The 16173-nt window shown below is 50.9% G+C and overlaps 1 protein-coding gene across 1 annotated transcript; it reads left to right on the forward strand.

Annotated features, from left to right (window-relative positions):
- The first annotated feature begins 527 nt into the window (after positions 1 to 527).
- LOC123060838 (uncharacterized) lies at positions 528 to 12790 on the forward strand. Its single transcript, XM_044483694.1, has 2 exons — positions 528 to 1277; positions 12474 to 12790. The coding sequence occupies exon 1, from the start codon at positions 663 to 665 to the stop codon at positions 1260 to 1262; it is 600 nt and encodes a 199-aa protein (XP_044339629.1). The 5' UTR covers positions 528 to 662; the 3' UTR covers positions 1263 to 1277; positions 12474 to 12790.
- The last annotated feature ends 3383 nt before the right edge of the window (positions 12791 to 16173 follow it).

Below are 16173 nucleotides of genomic sequence, written 5' to 3' on the forward strand. Positions count from 1 at the left end.
GATGAGCTTGTTGATGTCCATCTGCATGAAGTTCTACACATTCTCCAGATAAATGGTCTTGCAATCCTACCCTTGCCAAGTCGCCATCACCCCCCGTAGCCGCCGGTTCTCTTCTCTTTGGCGGTCACAAACCCTAAAGGAGGTTGGGCTCAGTTGTCTGTGTGGGGCTTACGTCGATTGGGGAAGAGAGAGAGAGATGGTTGGGGGTGGGAGCGGGCAAAGATTATGATTAAGGGTTTTGTCTCTAACGTTTCAGATGGAGAAAGTTCGCTTCCGATTCTGCGGGGTCCAGGAAGGAGGAGCGAACAGGAGGGGCGTCAAGCAGACACGGGGTTCACTCTTGCCGCAGATCTTAGTAACATATGGTCAATCAAATGACAAAAATAATAATTTAAAATGATGTGAAAGCACGAGAGGTTAGAGAAATCAGATGATGAAAATAAACTATTTAGATATTATAGATAGGATTTCCGAAACACCATTTTAGATTTCCATGAAGAAGCATTCAAAAGAATTTTAGTACCCATTCCACAGAACTCAAATCAAACAACGCTCCAGTCTGGCTTCTTCCACCTCCTGTCCTTGTGCAGTCCCCCTCTTCGCCCAGCCTCCCGGCGAATCCAAATCCCTGAGAAATCTCTCGCGCCGCCTAGCTGCCTCGGATGCTCCCGGCCTCGCACCCGCTGCTCTACGCGTGCGCCTTCCGCGACAGCGCCCTCGTCGCCGAGCTCGCCCACGACCCGGACGCCGGGGGCGCCGGCACCGGCGACCTGCCGGCGCTCGCCGCCGCGCTCGCTGCTTCGGCGCCTCCGCACCACCGCTACGTCACCCACTCCACGGCGGGGCGGGCGCACGCGCTTCTCCTCGCCCCGCCGCTCGCGCTCGCCGCGGTCTCGCTCGCGCCGCAGCTCCCGGCGTCCCACCTCCTGCTCTTCCTCCGCCGCCTGCGATGCCTCCCCGAGTTCAGGATGCGCGAAGAGATGGCGCGTCTGGCGCTCCGCCTGCCGTTCCCCAACGAGGAGGCGCTCGCGCGCGAGGCTGCTGACGTCGCTGCCGCTGAGGCCGAGGCGGAGGAGGCGACGCGGAGGGAGGCTGAGCTCGCGCGGGGGACGCCCAAGCGGGAGCATGGAGCTCGCGGTGGCGCCGGGCGGGCGTGGAGGCGCCAGCTCTGGCTGATCGTCCTCGTGGATCTCGTGCTCCTCGGTGTACTCTTCGCGGCCTGGCTCGCCGTGTGCAGGGGTTTCAGCTGCATTGGCCGGTAAATAGATAAAAAAAAGGTATAGACGTGCACATCATTTATCTCTCGCTTTATTGGTTCCAATGTGGAAAGTGTAGACTGTAGAACCAGAGCCATGGTTAGAAACACAGTGAGTTAGTGTGAACAAATAATGGTTGTGAATTGGGTTCATAACGGCTGAGCAAAACTATGGCCTGAATCTCCTCTACTAAAGGAGAGGTCATGTGTGTGTTCAGCCGTTGAGGGTGGGAGGGTGGGGTTCTGAATTCATGAAGTTTGTGTCAGTTGCGTTGGAGGATCTGGGCACAGTTACAGATATTGTGAGATGGCTGCAAGTATGATCATGAAATGCTAAGACAGGCAGCACAATGTGTGCAAGTTGGCAGATCCGGCTTTTATCTTGTGTTACACACAAATATACAAATTCGTTGCATCTCTTGCTTCAGCAGTTTGTGTTTCCAGTAGTTGAGGAGGCTGTGCTCAAAGTTGCCAGGGTTAAGTCTCTAGATTGGACCATTCTTCATTTGACTGGATATGATTGTAGGATCTGACAATAATACAGAAGCTACATATATTTAGGTACTTTGTGATATTTATTTTTGATATACGAAAATTGATTTTGATGAAACCTTTTCATACAAGCTTGTGTAGTTCAATTCAGTATCAAACTTATTTAATTTATGTTACCCGTATCGAAAACATTTTCCTAACTTATAACATATGACGAGGACATAATAATGTAAGCAGTGAAACTTAGAGCTAACAACGTTATCAGTTCAATGACATAGTTAACAACTTAAATTAGTATGATTAGATTCTGTAAAATCCTGATTACCAGATCGTGCAAGCTTTGTTGACTGTCAGACCCTACGCTCAGTACAGTGATCCTGGTGAATGTGCCTGTTCGATATCATGCCAAGTGCTTTAGGTGAGCTAAAATGCGGGGCTGTTGTGTGCGTCTGTCTTGCAGCTGTTCTGTCGCCATCAGCAGCAAAAATGATGCTGGCTTGTGTAGATATGCTCTCCTCTCAAGTCTGAACATCCACCATCCATTATCTGGGTACTTTGATGAAAACGTTGTCCATCCACAAGCTATTGTACACCTGCCTAGATCTCAGCTTTTGATAGCAGATGATAGCATCATGATTGCTGGACATGATGAGACTGGCACCAGATGAATAGGTTATGGTCTCTAAGAGCACACATTAGGCAAGGTGGGTCTCCTCCATGTTCTGTTTTGCAGGCGATGAGGCTGTAGTACATGCACTTACCTCCTACAAAGTGGCAACCCAAACTGGAAACATTAGTGCAGAGTAGGATGCCCTAGTAATATTTGTAACTTGTAGCCGCTTCCAAACTGGAGCAAAAGGAACACTGGTAAAATGGCATTATTTCAGTTTAGTGCCAAGTGAATCGTGCAAAAGAGTTAAGTGATGAGTTGACAGCTACCATTGATAGCTTCACTGGATCTGTTGTAGGAGCTGTTGTTAAGATGAAAGTGAAAACTGCCCTCGTAGTATCAGGTCTTTTGAGATATGAATATAATGTTAGACTACAAGTTGTTCTCTGTGACGAAATACTGGCAATGACAGGATGTGGTATTTCAGCTTTTTTAGATATGTTTATGTTTGTTCGGTTGACTTGATTAATGTTGCAAACAAATACTTGTTCTGTTGAGTGGTCATTCAAATGCTTGCAATTAGGGCATGTTTGGTTGGTATCCACATTTACCAAAGATGTGGATACTGCTCATGGTTGCACAGATGTGTCACACCACATTTTCTCACCACTATGCCTGCCTGTCATAGACCTCTATTTTTGCCAAACTTTGGCTAGGTTGTGGATACAAGTTATCCCTGGAAGGAAAGATAATTCCGAATCCACTTTGTCTATGAATAAGGAAGCTATAATTAATGCAAATAAGGCACCCTTGTTTAGTTCCATTTCACTACTTCACTCCCATCTAGACCTAAGAAAGACCCGATGTACTGAAATTCCACTAATATACAAAATGTATAGTGTACCGAACCTATAGAGTTAGAACTTTGGATTAATAATTGGTGGAGTACCAGGCAATCCGAAATTCTCTTAACTGATATTCTAGAGAAAAGGATTCTAGAAAGCTTCGTAGAATTAGAAGAACTTCCTCTCTTGGACGAGATGATAAAAGGGAAACTAAAGACACGTGTACAAAAACCTCCTACTCACACAAGGAAACAATATTAATAGTAAGTAGTCTAGTTAAATTTGTTTTTTCATTGCACCCACTTAAATTCAATAAAGTAAAAAAATAAAATCAAAGACAGTTCTCGACCAAAGAATCCATGGTGGGAGAGAAAAATAATATAAGAATAGACTATAGTAAAAGTAAATGAAAAAAAAGTAAAAGGATAAAACCAACGAATAGTTCATGCTTAAACATCCCACGAGATGCTTCAAAAGTGCATACAAATTATTCTAAGAATAAGGATCGCTATCAACCAAATATACCCTTACGATGCTGGTATATGATATCTGGTAATATGGTAATACATGCGTATATATAGGTCATGATTTCCTTGTTTGCAACTAAAGGGCAAAACTTCTAGTGATATAATGCAGCTTATTTTGCGGAGAAATGAAATAAAATGTAAGCCAGCAAATGTGATCAACAAAGATACGATGCTTGCAACACTAAAGCAGTCCATTCCTAACTTTGACTGGATCAACGATAATTCTCAGGACCGAAGAGTCCCCCAAAGGCCACATAAGATACTTGAGCTGATTTGGTTGGAACTCCCTTGCAGTGGAGTTTAGATGCATGATAATCTTTACTTTTCATGACCTCACTTTTCTTTGGGAATGTTTTTAATTAGAATAATATGGAATCTTCTGGTTCCCATTTATTCTCTTGGCACCATCTCAACTTTACTTTCGTCTATTTGCATATGAGTTATGCAGATATCATTCGTTGATGGTGGATCCTAGGGGTCATGTGAGGAGGAACAAAATGAAAGAGAGCGATTTGTGCAAACTCAGCGAAGCATGAAATAGAAAACTATAGTGTGTGTAGTACCTAATAATCTTATTGAGCTTCTCATGCGCAGAGCTTCTTATGCAAGTAAACTTATATTTGCACCATAAATCATGTCTCGTCACGATTTGTGCTGGAAATAAATCTAAACTAAACAATGTGACACGAACTAGTCTGGCATATGCTGCCCTAGTCCTAGTGTGTCAGCCTTGCACGCTGACCACAATGGTCATATAACTCCTACCTACTGTGTCCCAGAGCCGCTCAACAGACCCTCGCAGCCTCAATTGTTACCGAAACAATTGTAACTGCTACACATGTTATTCCTTGTGCTGTGTGTGTTTGAGAAAGACAAACAGTATCAAAACCACTTAAGTTCACCCAATTCCTGGGCCAGCACTTTAGAGGAGCACATGTCAAGATCTCTGCTTTCTTTCAGCAACAGGGGAGAGCACCTTGAAGACATCTTATGTCCACTTGTCCTATTCCCAGTTGTATAGCTTAGCCAACTTTTATGGGCCTAGTAACTCATGTTGCCCTCTCTACTTATTTACCTCCTGTCTCCTACATAGCATATGTTGCTTCGACACTAGTCTGTATATCATGTACTCCCTCCGTTCCGAATTACTTGTCTTGGATTTGTCTAGATACGGAGGTATCTAGCACTAAAATGAGTCTAGATACATCCGTATCTAGACAAATCCAAGACAAGTAATTCGGAACGGAGGGAGTATTCGATAGATGATCAAATGCAGGGGTGGAAATATCACCCTTCTTGATAAGCAAGCCATAGCTCATTCGTGTTTGTTACTGGCAAACTAATGTTAATACCACATATATACCTAGTCCATGCATTTTTAGGATATACGATCAAGTCCAGGGGTGGAAATATCTCCCCTCTTCTTAATGACAACTCCATAATTAGTGGTTTGCGTCTTCTAAAAATAAGCAAGCCATAGCTTATTTAGTGGATAACTTGGTTCAATACTCTGCATGGAATTTCATGTTTTGTCAGTGGCCCAATAATGTTAATACCACATATGCGCCTAGTCCCTGCATTGTATGTAGAATATATGCGATCGACTCCAGGGGTGGAAACTTCTCCCCTCTTCATAATGGGAACTCCATAATTAGTAATATGCGGCTTCCAGAAATAAGGAGGCCATAGCTCATTTCGTGGATGCCTGGGTTCAACACTGTCCCTGGAATTTCATGTTTTGTCATTGGCCAAAAAAGATTAATACCACATATGTGGTGTTTGGTACTTGACCTGTTATGACCGGGCAGACTTATCCCCGTAGGAGGCCCACTGGGCAGGTTTAGTTAGGGGCTTAGCCCGCAAGTTATCTATTTTATTTTCCATCGTGGTTATATATACTAGTTGTAAGACTCTATGACAATCAAGCAATAAGAATAAATCTATTGCCCGGCTCCCAGAGGGCCTTTTTCACTACTTTGACCCTTTTAGAAAACTTTCGCACAAAATGAACTCCACACAAAACTATTTTATGATCTGACCCTTTTGGTAACGCCACAAACCGTGGCGTTTCTTCTCTATTTAAAAACGCCGAACTAGCTAGCGTTGCTCCATTTCATAAGTAAATGAAAATATGAGCAAGCTACTTGCAACGCCAACACCCATGGCGTTTCATGCATGGGCACCAACGCCAGCCATGCTTGGCGTTTCCAGCAACGCGAGATACTTTGGCGTTTCTGCCCTGCCACGTAGCTTCCCGACCAGGCCAGCAACGCTGGCTAGCTCGGCGTTTTCAGATAGAGAAGAAACGCCACGGCTTGTGGCGTTGCCAAAAGGGTCAGATCGTGAAATAGTTTTGTGTGGAGTTCATTTTGTGCGAAAGTTTTCTAAAAGGGTCAAAATAGTGAAAAGAGCCCTCCCAGAGGAGCCGGACCCTAACCCTATCCGCCTCCAGCCCTTGCGCCGCCGCCTCCTCTCCCTTGCACGACGGCGCCCTGCCGCCGACGACCGCAAGCAGCACCACGCCCAACCCCCTCCTTCCCCTACAACCTACGCCCTAGACCCGGTAGGGTCCTAGCTCCTAACAATTTGGTATCAGCTAGCTTCGGTTCGATCATGTCTTCACCGCCACCCAACCCGTCTCTTCCACTGCCGGGATCCTCCGTCGCGCCCGCCCCCGCCGTCCTCACCCTGGAGGAGGTGTCCGGGGCGCTGCGGGACCTAACCCACATCTAAATCAGACATGGCTGTTGTCAAGGGCCTCAGTGCCCAAGACAGCGGGGCCTCGACTACGTAGTTCGTAGTCTCGGTGGATAGGAGCGCTAGGGTTTTTGCCTGGCTGCTCAATGGTGCGGGAGGAGAGGATAGGAGACGGAGGAAGAGGTAGGAGATAATAACTTTATTGCTTGCCCTCAAAGGGTGCTGATTATACGATATATAAAGGCCCCATGGGCTGCTAACAAACTAGAAACCTATACGTAACAAACTAGTCTTTTATTCTAGGAACTAATGTATCAGGACCAGGACTCCTGCCCAACCTACGCCTCGCCTGATGCGGCCGACGGCTGCTGCTCCTGGCCGCGTGGCCCACGCCTGTAGGACGTGCCCCACATGACATCTCTCCCCCCCTCGACGAGCAGCTCGTCCTCGAGCTGAAAAGCGGGGTAGCGCTCGACGAAACTGTCAAGATCCTCCCATGTAGCTGATGATGCTGCTTCACCCTTCCAGTGGACGAGTAGCTGGCGAACGCCGCGTGCTAGGCGCGCACGAGTCACGCGCTCCGGTTCTGGAACAGCCGCTCCGTTGTGGATCGGAGGCAAACCCGGCGGTGCAGTTGGAGGCGTGCCGAAGAACTTCTTGAGGAGGCCCACGTGGAACACGTCATGGAGGCGCGAGCGTGCCGGAAGCTCAAGGCGGTAAGCCACGTCGTTGACGACCTCTGAAATGCGGTACGGCCCATAGAAGCGTGGCTTCAGCTTGCCCCTGGTTGGCAAGTTGAGAGAGGACGCGACGCGCTGGCGAAGGCGAAGCCAGACCCAATCGCCCACGTCATGCCGAATGTCCCGATGGCGTCTGTCGTAGTAGGACTTGTAGACCGCCTGTGCCTGTTGTAGACGATAGCGGACGTCCTCGAGAAGCTCGTCGCGCTCCGCCATGCTCCTGGCCACTGCGGCTACCCTCGTGTCGCCCGGCTCGTAAGAGCGAATAGTGGGAGGGTCACGACCATACACAAGCTTGAACGGAGTTTCTTGGGTCGCTGTCTGGTAGGCGGTGTTGTAGATGTACTCGGCCCAGGGAAGCCACCGGAGCCACTGCCTGGGACGATCCCCGGTGAGACAACGTAGGTACATCACAATGATCTTGTTAGCAGCCTCCGTTTGGCCATCCGACTGTGGATGAAACGCTGACGTCATGTGCAGCTTTGTCCCGGTGAGGCGCATGAGCTCCCGCCAAAAAGCCGAGGTGAAGACGGGGTCGCGGTCAGAGACCATGGACTGCGGCACGCCATGGAGACGAACAATCTCAGCGAAGAACACCTGCGCCATTGATTCTGCCGTGTACGGGTGGGCCAGCGCCACAAAGTGGCAATACTTGCTGAAGCGATCCACCACGGTGAGGATGACAGACTTCCCGCCCACGCGAGGGAGCGCTTCCACGAAGTCGATGCCGACGTCAGTCCACACGCCCGTGGGCACCGGCAGCGGCAGCAACAGCCCAGCGGGGTGCAAGTGCTCGGACTTGTACCTCTGGCAAGTACTGCAAGTGCGGATGTACTCTTGCACCGTCTTGCGAAGGTTAGGTGCGTGGAAGTCGCGGCGGAGACGATGCAAGGTGCGCAGGACGCCTTCATGCCCATCATCGTGCACGGCACTGAGAATCTCCTGGAGTAGCGGGGGCGACGGCGGAATGTAGAGGCGGCCGTTGAAAGTGACGAGGCCGTCGGAGAGAGCCCACGACTGCTGCCGCGTACCCGCCGTGATATCCTCACGCAGCGTGACGAGCGCCGGATCTGTGGACGTCGCTTGCCGGAGGCGATCGATGAAGTCGAAGCGAGGACCCGAGATCGCCATGATCGACGTCTCCTCCGTGTCGCGGCGGGAAAGGGCATCCGCCACCGTGTTTGTACTACCGGCCTTGTACTCCAGGTAAAGTCGAACCCCAGTAGTTTGCCGACCCAATGATGCTGCGGGATGGTTGCCAAACGCTGGTCAAGTAGAAATTTGAGACTGTAGTGATCCGGTTTTACCGCAAATTGGCGCCCCCAGAGGTACGGTCTCCAGTGACGAATCGCGAGCACCAGGCCGATGAGTTCCCGTTCATATGCTGCCAGGGAACGGTGACGTGGCGCGGCTGGCCGGCTAAAGAAAGCCACCGGGTGTTGGTCCTGAAGAAGGACGGCCCCGAAGCCGTATGTCGAGGCGTCACACTCGACGATGAACGGCCGCGTGAAATCCGGTAACGCGAGGACGGGAGCCGTGGTGACTGTCGTCTTGAGGGCGTGAAAAGCTGCTGCCGCCTCCGGCGACCAGGAGAAACCATCCTTGCGAAGGAGGGCCGTTAGTGGCGCGGCAACCACGCCAAACTCCTTGACAAACTTGCGGTAGTACCCCGCAAGGCCGAGAAACCCCCGAACCACGCGCGCCGAGCGTGGTTGCGGCCATTCGGCCACTGCCTGCACCTTTTCCAGATCCATGGCCACTCCTGCAGCGGAGATGGTGTGACCCAGGTATGAGATCGACTCGACGGCGAATGCGCATTTGGATCGCTTGACGAAGAGCCGGTGCTGGTGCAGGACGGTGAAGACGGTGCGCACATGTCGGAGATGGTCAGCCCATGTCTCGCTGAAAATGAGGATGTCGTCAAAGAAGACGAGAACAAAACGGCGCAGGTACGGCCGCAGTAGATCGTTCATGAGGGCCTGGAACGTTGCCGGCGCGTTGCAGAGGCCGAACGGCATCACCAGGAACTCGTAGAGGCCGTCATGAGTACGGAAGGCGGTCTTCGGGATGTCCTCCGCACGCATCCGCACCTGGTGGTAGCCGGAGCGCAAGTCGAGCTTGGTGAAGAAACGAGCGTGCCGGAGCTCGTCGAGGAGTTCGTCCACCACCGGGATCGGAAACGCATTCTTGACAGTAATGGCGTTTAGGGCGCGGTAGTCGATGCAGAAGCGCCAGGACCCGTCGGCCTTGCGGACCAGCAGTACCGGGGACGAGAATGCGGAACAACTCGCTCGGATGATGCCCTGAGCGAGCATGGCGGCGCACTGACGCTCCAGCTCGTCCTTGTGCGCGGCCGTGTAGCGATACGGACGGACGGCCACCGGGGCGGAACCGGGCAGCAGGGTGATGCCGTGGTCGCGGCTGCGGGGCGGTGGCACGCCGGAGGGTTCGGCGAAGATGCCGTCGAACTCGGTGATGATGGCGTCGAGGAAGTCGCGGCCGCTGCATGATTTCAGGGCTGGCCCGTCCGGTCCTGCAATGCCGCGCCAGCACACCCGATGGCCCCTCCGCCAGAATGTCATGGAGAGGGCGCGGAAATCCCACAGGATCGGTCCGAGCGTCGCCAGCCACTGCGTGCCCAGGACGATGTCGTAGCCCGCGAGCGGCAAGGCGAGGAAATCCTCCGAGAACTCCTCTTGGCCGATGCGGAAGGGCACGACGCGGTACGCGCCCTGGCACGGAACGCGCTCGCCGTTGGCCACCGTGACGCGCATCTTCTCGGTGGTGGGGGATGGCAGCGTAGCACGAGCGGCCGCCTCCTCGGCGATGAAGTTGTGGGTGGAGCCTGAGTCGATCAGGGCGAGGAGGGAGACACCCCCGAGAGTAATATGCATCTGCATGGTTTCGCTCGTGCGCACCCCGGAGATTGCGTGGAGCGAGATCTGAGGGTCGGCCCGCGATGCATCATCAGTAGCGGAGGCCGCGTCGTCGTCGTCGTCGTCCGGCGCTAAGTCGAGGAGAAAGATGCGCTGGCACACGCGGTTGTGGCCCCTGCCAAACTTCTCGTTACAGTTGAAGCATAGGCCCAGGCGACGGCGTTCCTCCATCTCTGTCTGGGAGAGACGTTTGATTGGGCGCCCGTCCGGCAGACTGTGGCCATGCTGGGGTGCGGCTGGTGGGGCCGGTGCGGGGGGCGCGAGGCGTGGTCCTGGCGTCGGCAGAATGCCCTTCTGCGGAAAACGCACCGGTGGCGCGGCGGAAAGCGTGCACTGGTCGCGCAGCTCCAATTTGCGGGCGAGGCTCATGGCGACGGCGAGGGACTGCGGGTTATGGATTTCCACGTCGAGGCTAAGGGGTGGCTGGAGGCCTGCGGTGAAGATCTGAACTTTCTGCGTTTCCGACAAGGAGCCTGCCCGGGGAAGGAGCGCCTCAAACCGCTCCTGGAAGTCGACGACGGACGTCGTGCGCTTGCACGCCATCAGTTCGCCCAGCGGGTTCGCGCGCAGAGGAGGCCCGAAGCGGAGGTTGAGCAGCTCGGAAAAGCGGCGCCACGGCGGAGTGCCCTCGTCACGCTGGACCTGCATGTACCACAGCTGGGCAGAACCCTCGAGGTTGTATGACGCCATCCAGACTTTCTCCTCCTCGGCGATCCGTTGTTGATGGAAGAAGGACTCGCATCTGTTGAGGAAAGCGAGCGGGTCGGACTTGCCGTCGAACTTGGGGAAGTCCATCTTCTGAAACCGCGGGGGCCGATCGTTGTGGTGCTGTCCGTCGTGGCTGATATCGGCGGCTGACGAGGAGGCCGACTTCTCCTTCTGGAGGGCTGCCACGGACGACTGCAGGGATGTCACGGTTGCAGTCAGGGCTTCGATCATCTTGGCCAAATCAGCGGTGGTGGGTTCCGACATGGCGGAAGAAACCGAGGCGGCGGCGGATGGCGGCGATGGAGGTGGGCGGGGCGGCGGGTGCAGCGTGGAGGAGGCCGAGGAGCGGCTGGAACCTGATACCAAGTTGTCAAGGGCCTCAGTGCCCAAGACAGCGGGGCCTCGACTACGTAGTTCGTAGTCTCGGTGGATAGGAGCGCTAGGGTTTTTGCCTGGCTGCTCAATGGTGCGGGAGGAGAGGATAGGAGACGGAGGAAGAGGTAGGAGATAATAACTTTATTGCTTGCCCTCAAAGGGTGCTGATTATACGATATATAAAGGCCCCATGGGCTGCTAACAAACTAGAAACCTATACGTAACAAACTAGTCTTTTATTCTAGGAACTAATGTATCAGGACCAGGACTCCTGCCCAACCTACGCCTCGCCTGATGCGGCCGACAGCTGCTGCTCCTGGCCGCGTGGCCCACGCCTGTAGGACGTGCCCCACATGACAGCTGTTCTGGCATGGACCTAACCCCGGAGGAGGTAATGACTGAGATTCAGATGCATCTGTCTGTCCTAGCTCCTACCATGACCATATCTAAATCAGACATGGCTGTTAACTATGCATATCATATCGTTACAAGTATACCTATGCTCAATAGGTGATAAGCAAGGCGGTGGACAGTTATTCATTTATGTTTAATTTTATAGAGTATATTAAGAGCCGTTAGATGCTCGCCTTAGGTGCGTTAGGTGTTGCTTTTATATTTGGACTGGTTTGTGTCACCGTGTGTTGGAAATTTGATACATAGACACATGTCGGCGGTATGCCAGAGCTGTTTCCAACATCGGGCACAAGATTTTGTGGTGTGTAGATGCAACCCAAGATTGGGTCATCTAGCTAATTAAAAAGAGTAATTGTCTTGTTGTGTAGAATTGTTATGTACTAAAAGATAAAATGTTCAGGTCGCATCAAATATTCTTACAGGTGGCAGTTTGCATGTGCATGCAGATATTCCAAACTAAAATAGCAACAGTTTGTGCTTGTATTTATTCAATTTTGGCAATCCTTGTATTGTACACACCCTTCCATACCTATGCTTGACAGCATGCAAATTGTGAAGTCTTTATTGCAGTGCCCTTTTTTTGGTCTAATGCAACCAAGTGTTGCACCATCTGTTTTGTACCATTCATTTTATCTGTTTTGTACCATTCTCCAGTGCTACCAGAATTAGACCTTTTTTCTAACAATCGAAATTTTGACTTTGAGGAGATGACACCAAACTACCATTTGATTATGTGGAGTATAATGCAAATGTTTTTGGATTTCAGAATATCTTTGAACAAAAGGTGTTAAGAAGCTTAGAAAGTAACCTTGTTTGAACTGAATGTTCACACTACTGTACCATATTTTCTTATCTTTTTTTCTGTCCTCTGTAGGCTGCCCAACTTTCAAGTGAAAATATGGAGGTTATTGACAGAGTTGTTTCTCCTGATGCATGATTAATCAAAACTGATGGTGATATCACCATAGCATAGCCAAACTCTGCCAGAGATTTACAAAGCAAAGGGAAGGCACTCAGCACCCTATAGTTACCTCCCTTGTGGTATGGAACATGTTTGAGAAGCGAAGCCAAATGAGCTTGCTGGACTTGTTATGTTTGAATTTGTTGGTTTGGTTGTTGAGGACACCTGTACACGCAGTGTAATTTGTTTGTTCGTTTTTTATACAAAGCAAATGTTCTTTTGTTTTCGCAGCATCGGTCTCCTCTTTATCACTGTTCTGGCAAGGACAGGCAGATGCATCTGAATCTCAGCCATTACCATTGGCAGCCCTATCTTTCCCCTTCGTTTTTGCTCTGCTTTTTTACAAGTGCCCTGGCTATGTAAATCGCTTCAATCTTCACCTGGGAGCTCCCTTATTTTCAATACCGCTGTGTTGCAATCTGTTAGAACCGTGATGGGATCTGCACACAGATGCTGAGGGCCAATGCCTTCTTTTTTTTTCCTTGTGGGAAGAAGACCAACGCCCTTCATCAGTACCAGTACTGATACTACCTGAACTGTCTTGCACCTGGTTATTTCAGACGGACGGGCAAGTTCAGCACTGTGTTTTAACAACTTCGCGCGATATCAAAGCTGAACCACTTCACACATCCCTTTTGCAGACCAATGCGTTGCAGTGATGGCAGTGACAAGTCCACGGCATGGCGCCCTGCTGCCAAGGCCACAGATGAATGCAGCAAGCGGGGTAAACGCAAGCGGCAACGCCGGTCGCCCGCTTTACGCCGGCCAGTTCCGCACCGTCACTTCAAGCGCCCAGAACGGGGTCGGCAGGCGCACATTGCCAAAGGGGAGCCGTGTCTCCGGCGATCGGATCAGACCCTTCTAATCAGAACCCAATCCAGGAGGCACAGCGGAATCCGCGTCGTTTCTCCGCCACCAGGTCAGTTCTCGCACCTAACCAACTCTGGGGGGCGGTGCACATGCAGACGCAGACATGCTGCGGGCACATTTCCACCCATCCATCCGTCCCAGGCTTGAGTTCAGTTCAGTCCTATAGATCCTATGCTAGACGGAGGGAGGCTTTTACTCCCCCTATATATATCTGCTGCGCCTCACTCACGCTCGATGCATTGCTCGTGCACATGCAGGAACAGTGCACATCCGGGTAGGGGCCGGATTCAGCAAGGCAGCCTCTGCGCCGTCGCCGTCGTCGCTCTCCGGCGCGGTGGCAGGGGGGAAATGAGGCCTCGGCATAGCCTGGTTGTGCAGAAAGATCTATAGACGATCATCCTCTAATACTAGCTTTTGTGTGTTGAGAAAAATGATCTCTACGTGGCTAACTGATTTTGGTTTGTTTGTACGTCCCTGGCACTTGGCACTGGCAGGCACAGCCGCACAGGTTAGGAGTCGAGATCTGGGGGACCATGCGCAATGTGTGAACGTGCAGATAGTGTTGGATCCAACACCCAGACTCCTGGCAATTAACAAGATGGCAGGGCCTGCAATTCGGTGTCCCGGCATCCAATGGGCTGTTCCTCTCCTCCCCATGCTTATCAGCATCCACTGCAAAGGGCCCCGGTCGTCTACTCATGATAAAACTGAGCTCAAACACACAGCCATTAGGAACCAAACCATAAAATACATATATTGGGAGAAACGGCATGGAAGGCGCCGAGAAAAGGCGTCGCCGCTTTATTCCGGCGCACAAAAATTGCTGCTCTTATAGAATGAATGAAATATAGGAAAGGAACCCACTGTGCGCCGACAGGTGGAACGGTGTCAAAAGCCTTAAGCCATCCTTTAGTGGTCAGAGATGCAAATGCCCCTGTATTGCATAGAGCCTAACCTAAGCTTGTTTCATGATTTCTTTTCCTCCTTCATAGTTTATAGTTTCCCAAGCCCCCCTCCACTATCCAGCCCTTTTGACCATATAATTATCTTGTGCCACGCCAAACACTTTGCTTAATGCATGCTCACATGTATGTATGCATCACTGATGAAGAAGCATCCCAAAATCAGAGAGGGCTCGCTGGATTGGAGAATCGCTCGATCGACAGTATGAACACTTGGCATGTTATTCTGTCGGAATTGCGAGAGGAGATTAGTTTACTGACAGTTGCGAGTAAGTGCTCGCTGCTTTGAATCAAGAATGTGATCTTTGTTATGATAACCGTATGAGATATGCAGTCTAGGATGTAGAGGGGGACAGATTAGGAGAAACTTGGAAGCATCATGGAAAAATTACACGGTAGATCGGCGCGACGCCGAAAATGTTTTCTGTTTTGCCAAGTGGAGCTTGATTGGCACAGGAAATGTGGTCAAGATTGGTACAACAAGTTGCAGGGCATATTCTTTTGCCAATCCTATAGGAGCTCCCTTCACCCTTAGGCTCATTTCTTAATTTTATTGCCTGTCAATTCATGGCTTAGAAGAAGCCATTAGGCTGCCTAGAGCATACTTTGCCTCAAAGCTTAAAAAAGTAGATAACACTGACATCCTTCCTGCCAAGACTTGAAGTCAATCTAACCCATAGATGCCAAAATAGTCACTAAACTAGTACATTTAGCTGTACAAACTTTCCTGTACATAGTAGTCTCGTCCCAAGGATACGAGTATTTAACCAAAAACTACCACAATTCACGGAACCGTGACGAAAAACTACCACTTTACGATTTTGTGCGAAAAACTACCGCTTTTTTCCTAAACCGTGGCAAAAAACTACCAAGTCTAAAAAGAGCCCGATTTGGCTCTTTTAAGCGCGTTTCTGACAGAGTTGCCCCACACTTAATAAGCGGGCTAAAAAAGCAATCGGGTCCCTGTTTTTTTTCAAAAAGCAATCCAGTCGCCAGCTGCTCCATCGCGCGCGCCGGTGCGCTCGTCGCGGCGCATCCTCTCGTGGAGGCCCCTGAGGTGGCGCTCCCCGGCCAGCACCCCGGCGGCCGGGTCCCGCACGGCGCCCGCCCACAACGCCCGCACGGCCGCCGTCTAGCACGCGCTCTGCAGCACGGGGTCCCACTCCGCCTCCACCCGCGCGTGCAGCGCCCGCACCCCCTCCGCCGCCAGCTGCTCCATCGCCGCCGCCAGCACGCCCTCGCCCTCCTCCAGCCTCTGCTCCCCTCTTGGGACGACGACATGACCGACCAGCTGCGTGGCTCTCGGCGCGGCGGCCGGGCTCTGCCGCTGGCTGTCCGGGGGGGCGGGATGAGGGGGTAGCGCGCAGCGGCCAGCCGGCCACACGATGGCATGGTGTGACGCCCGGGTAATCAAGCTACAGTAATCCCGTGTTAACGATGCCACGTCACCTCGATTATTGTTGATAATCCCACGTTAGATCGAAATAGGTTCAAATTCTAAATTTGAATTAAAGTTAAAACAATTAAAGTTTTCAAAAGTCAAAACTAAATTGTTCCTAATGTGTCAAATAATCCATAATAAATGTTGGTGAAGAAATCATCATTTAATAAAATATTTAAATGCACTAAATAAACTAAAACAGTAGCAAACACAATTATTTAAATGCTTTTAAAATGATAAACGATTACAAACTAATATATTTAGGTGCCAAATTAATTGTGGCAGTGGTATAATTTCTATTACCAATTTAGGGATCATTTTTGTACTTTACAAAACTAAA

This window comes from Triticum aestivum, chromosome 3A, assembly GCF_018294505.1.
Source record: "Triticum aestivum cultivar Chinese Spring chromosome 3A, IWGSC CS RefSeq v2.1, whole genome shotgun sequence".
Classification (NCBI taxonomy): domain Eukaryota; kingdom Viridiplantae; phylum Streptophyta; class Magnoliopsida; order Poales; family Poaceae; genus Triticum; species Triticum aestivum.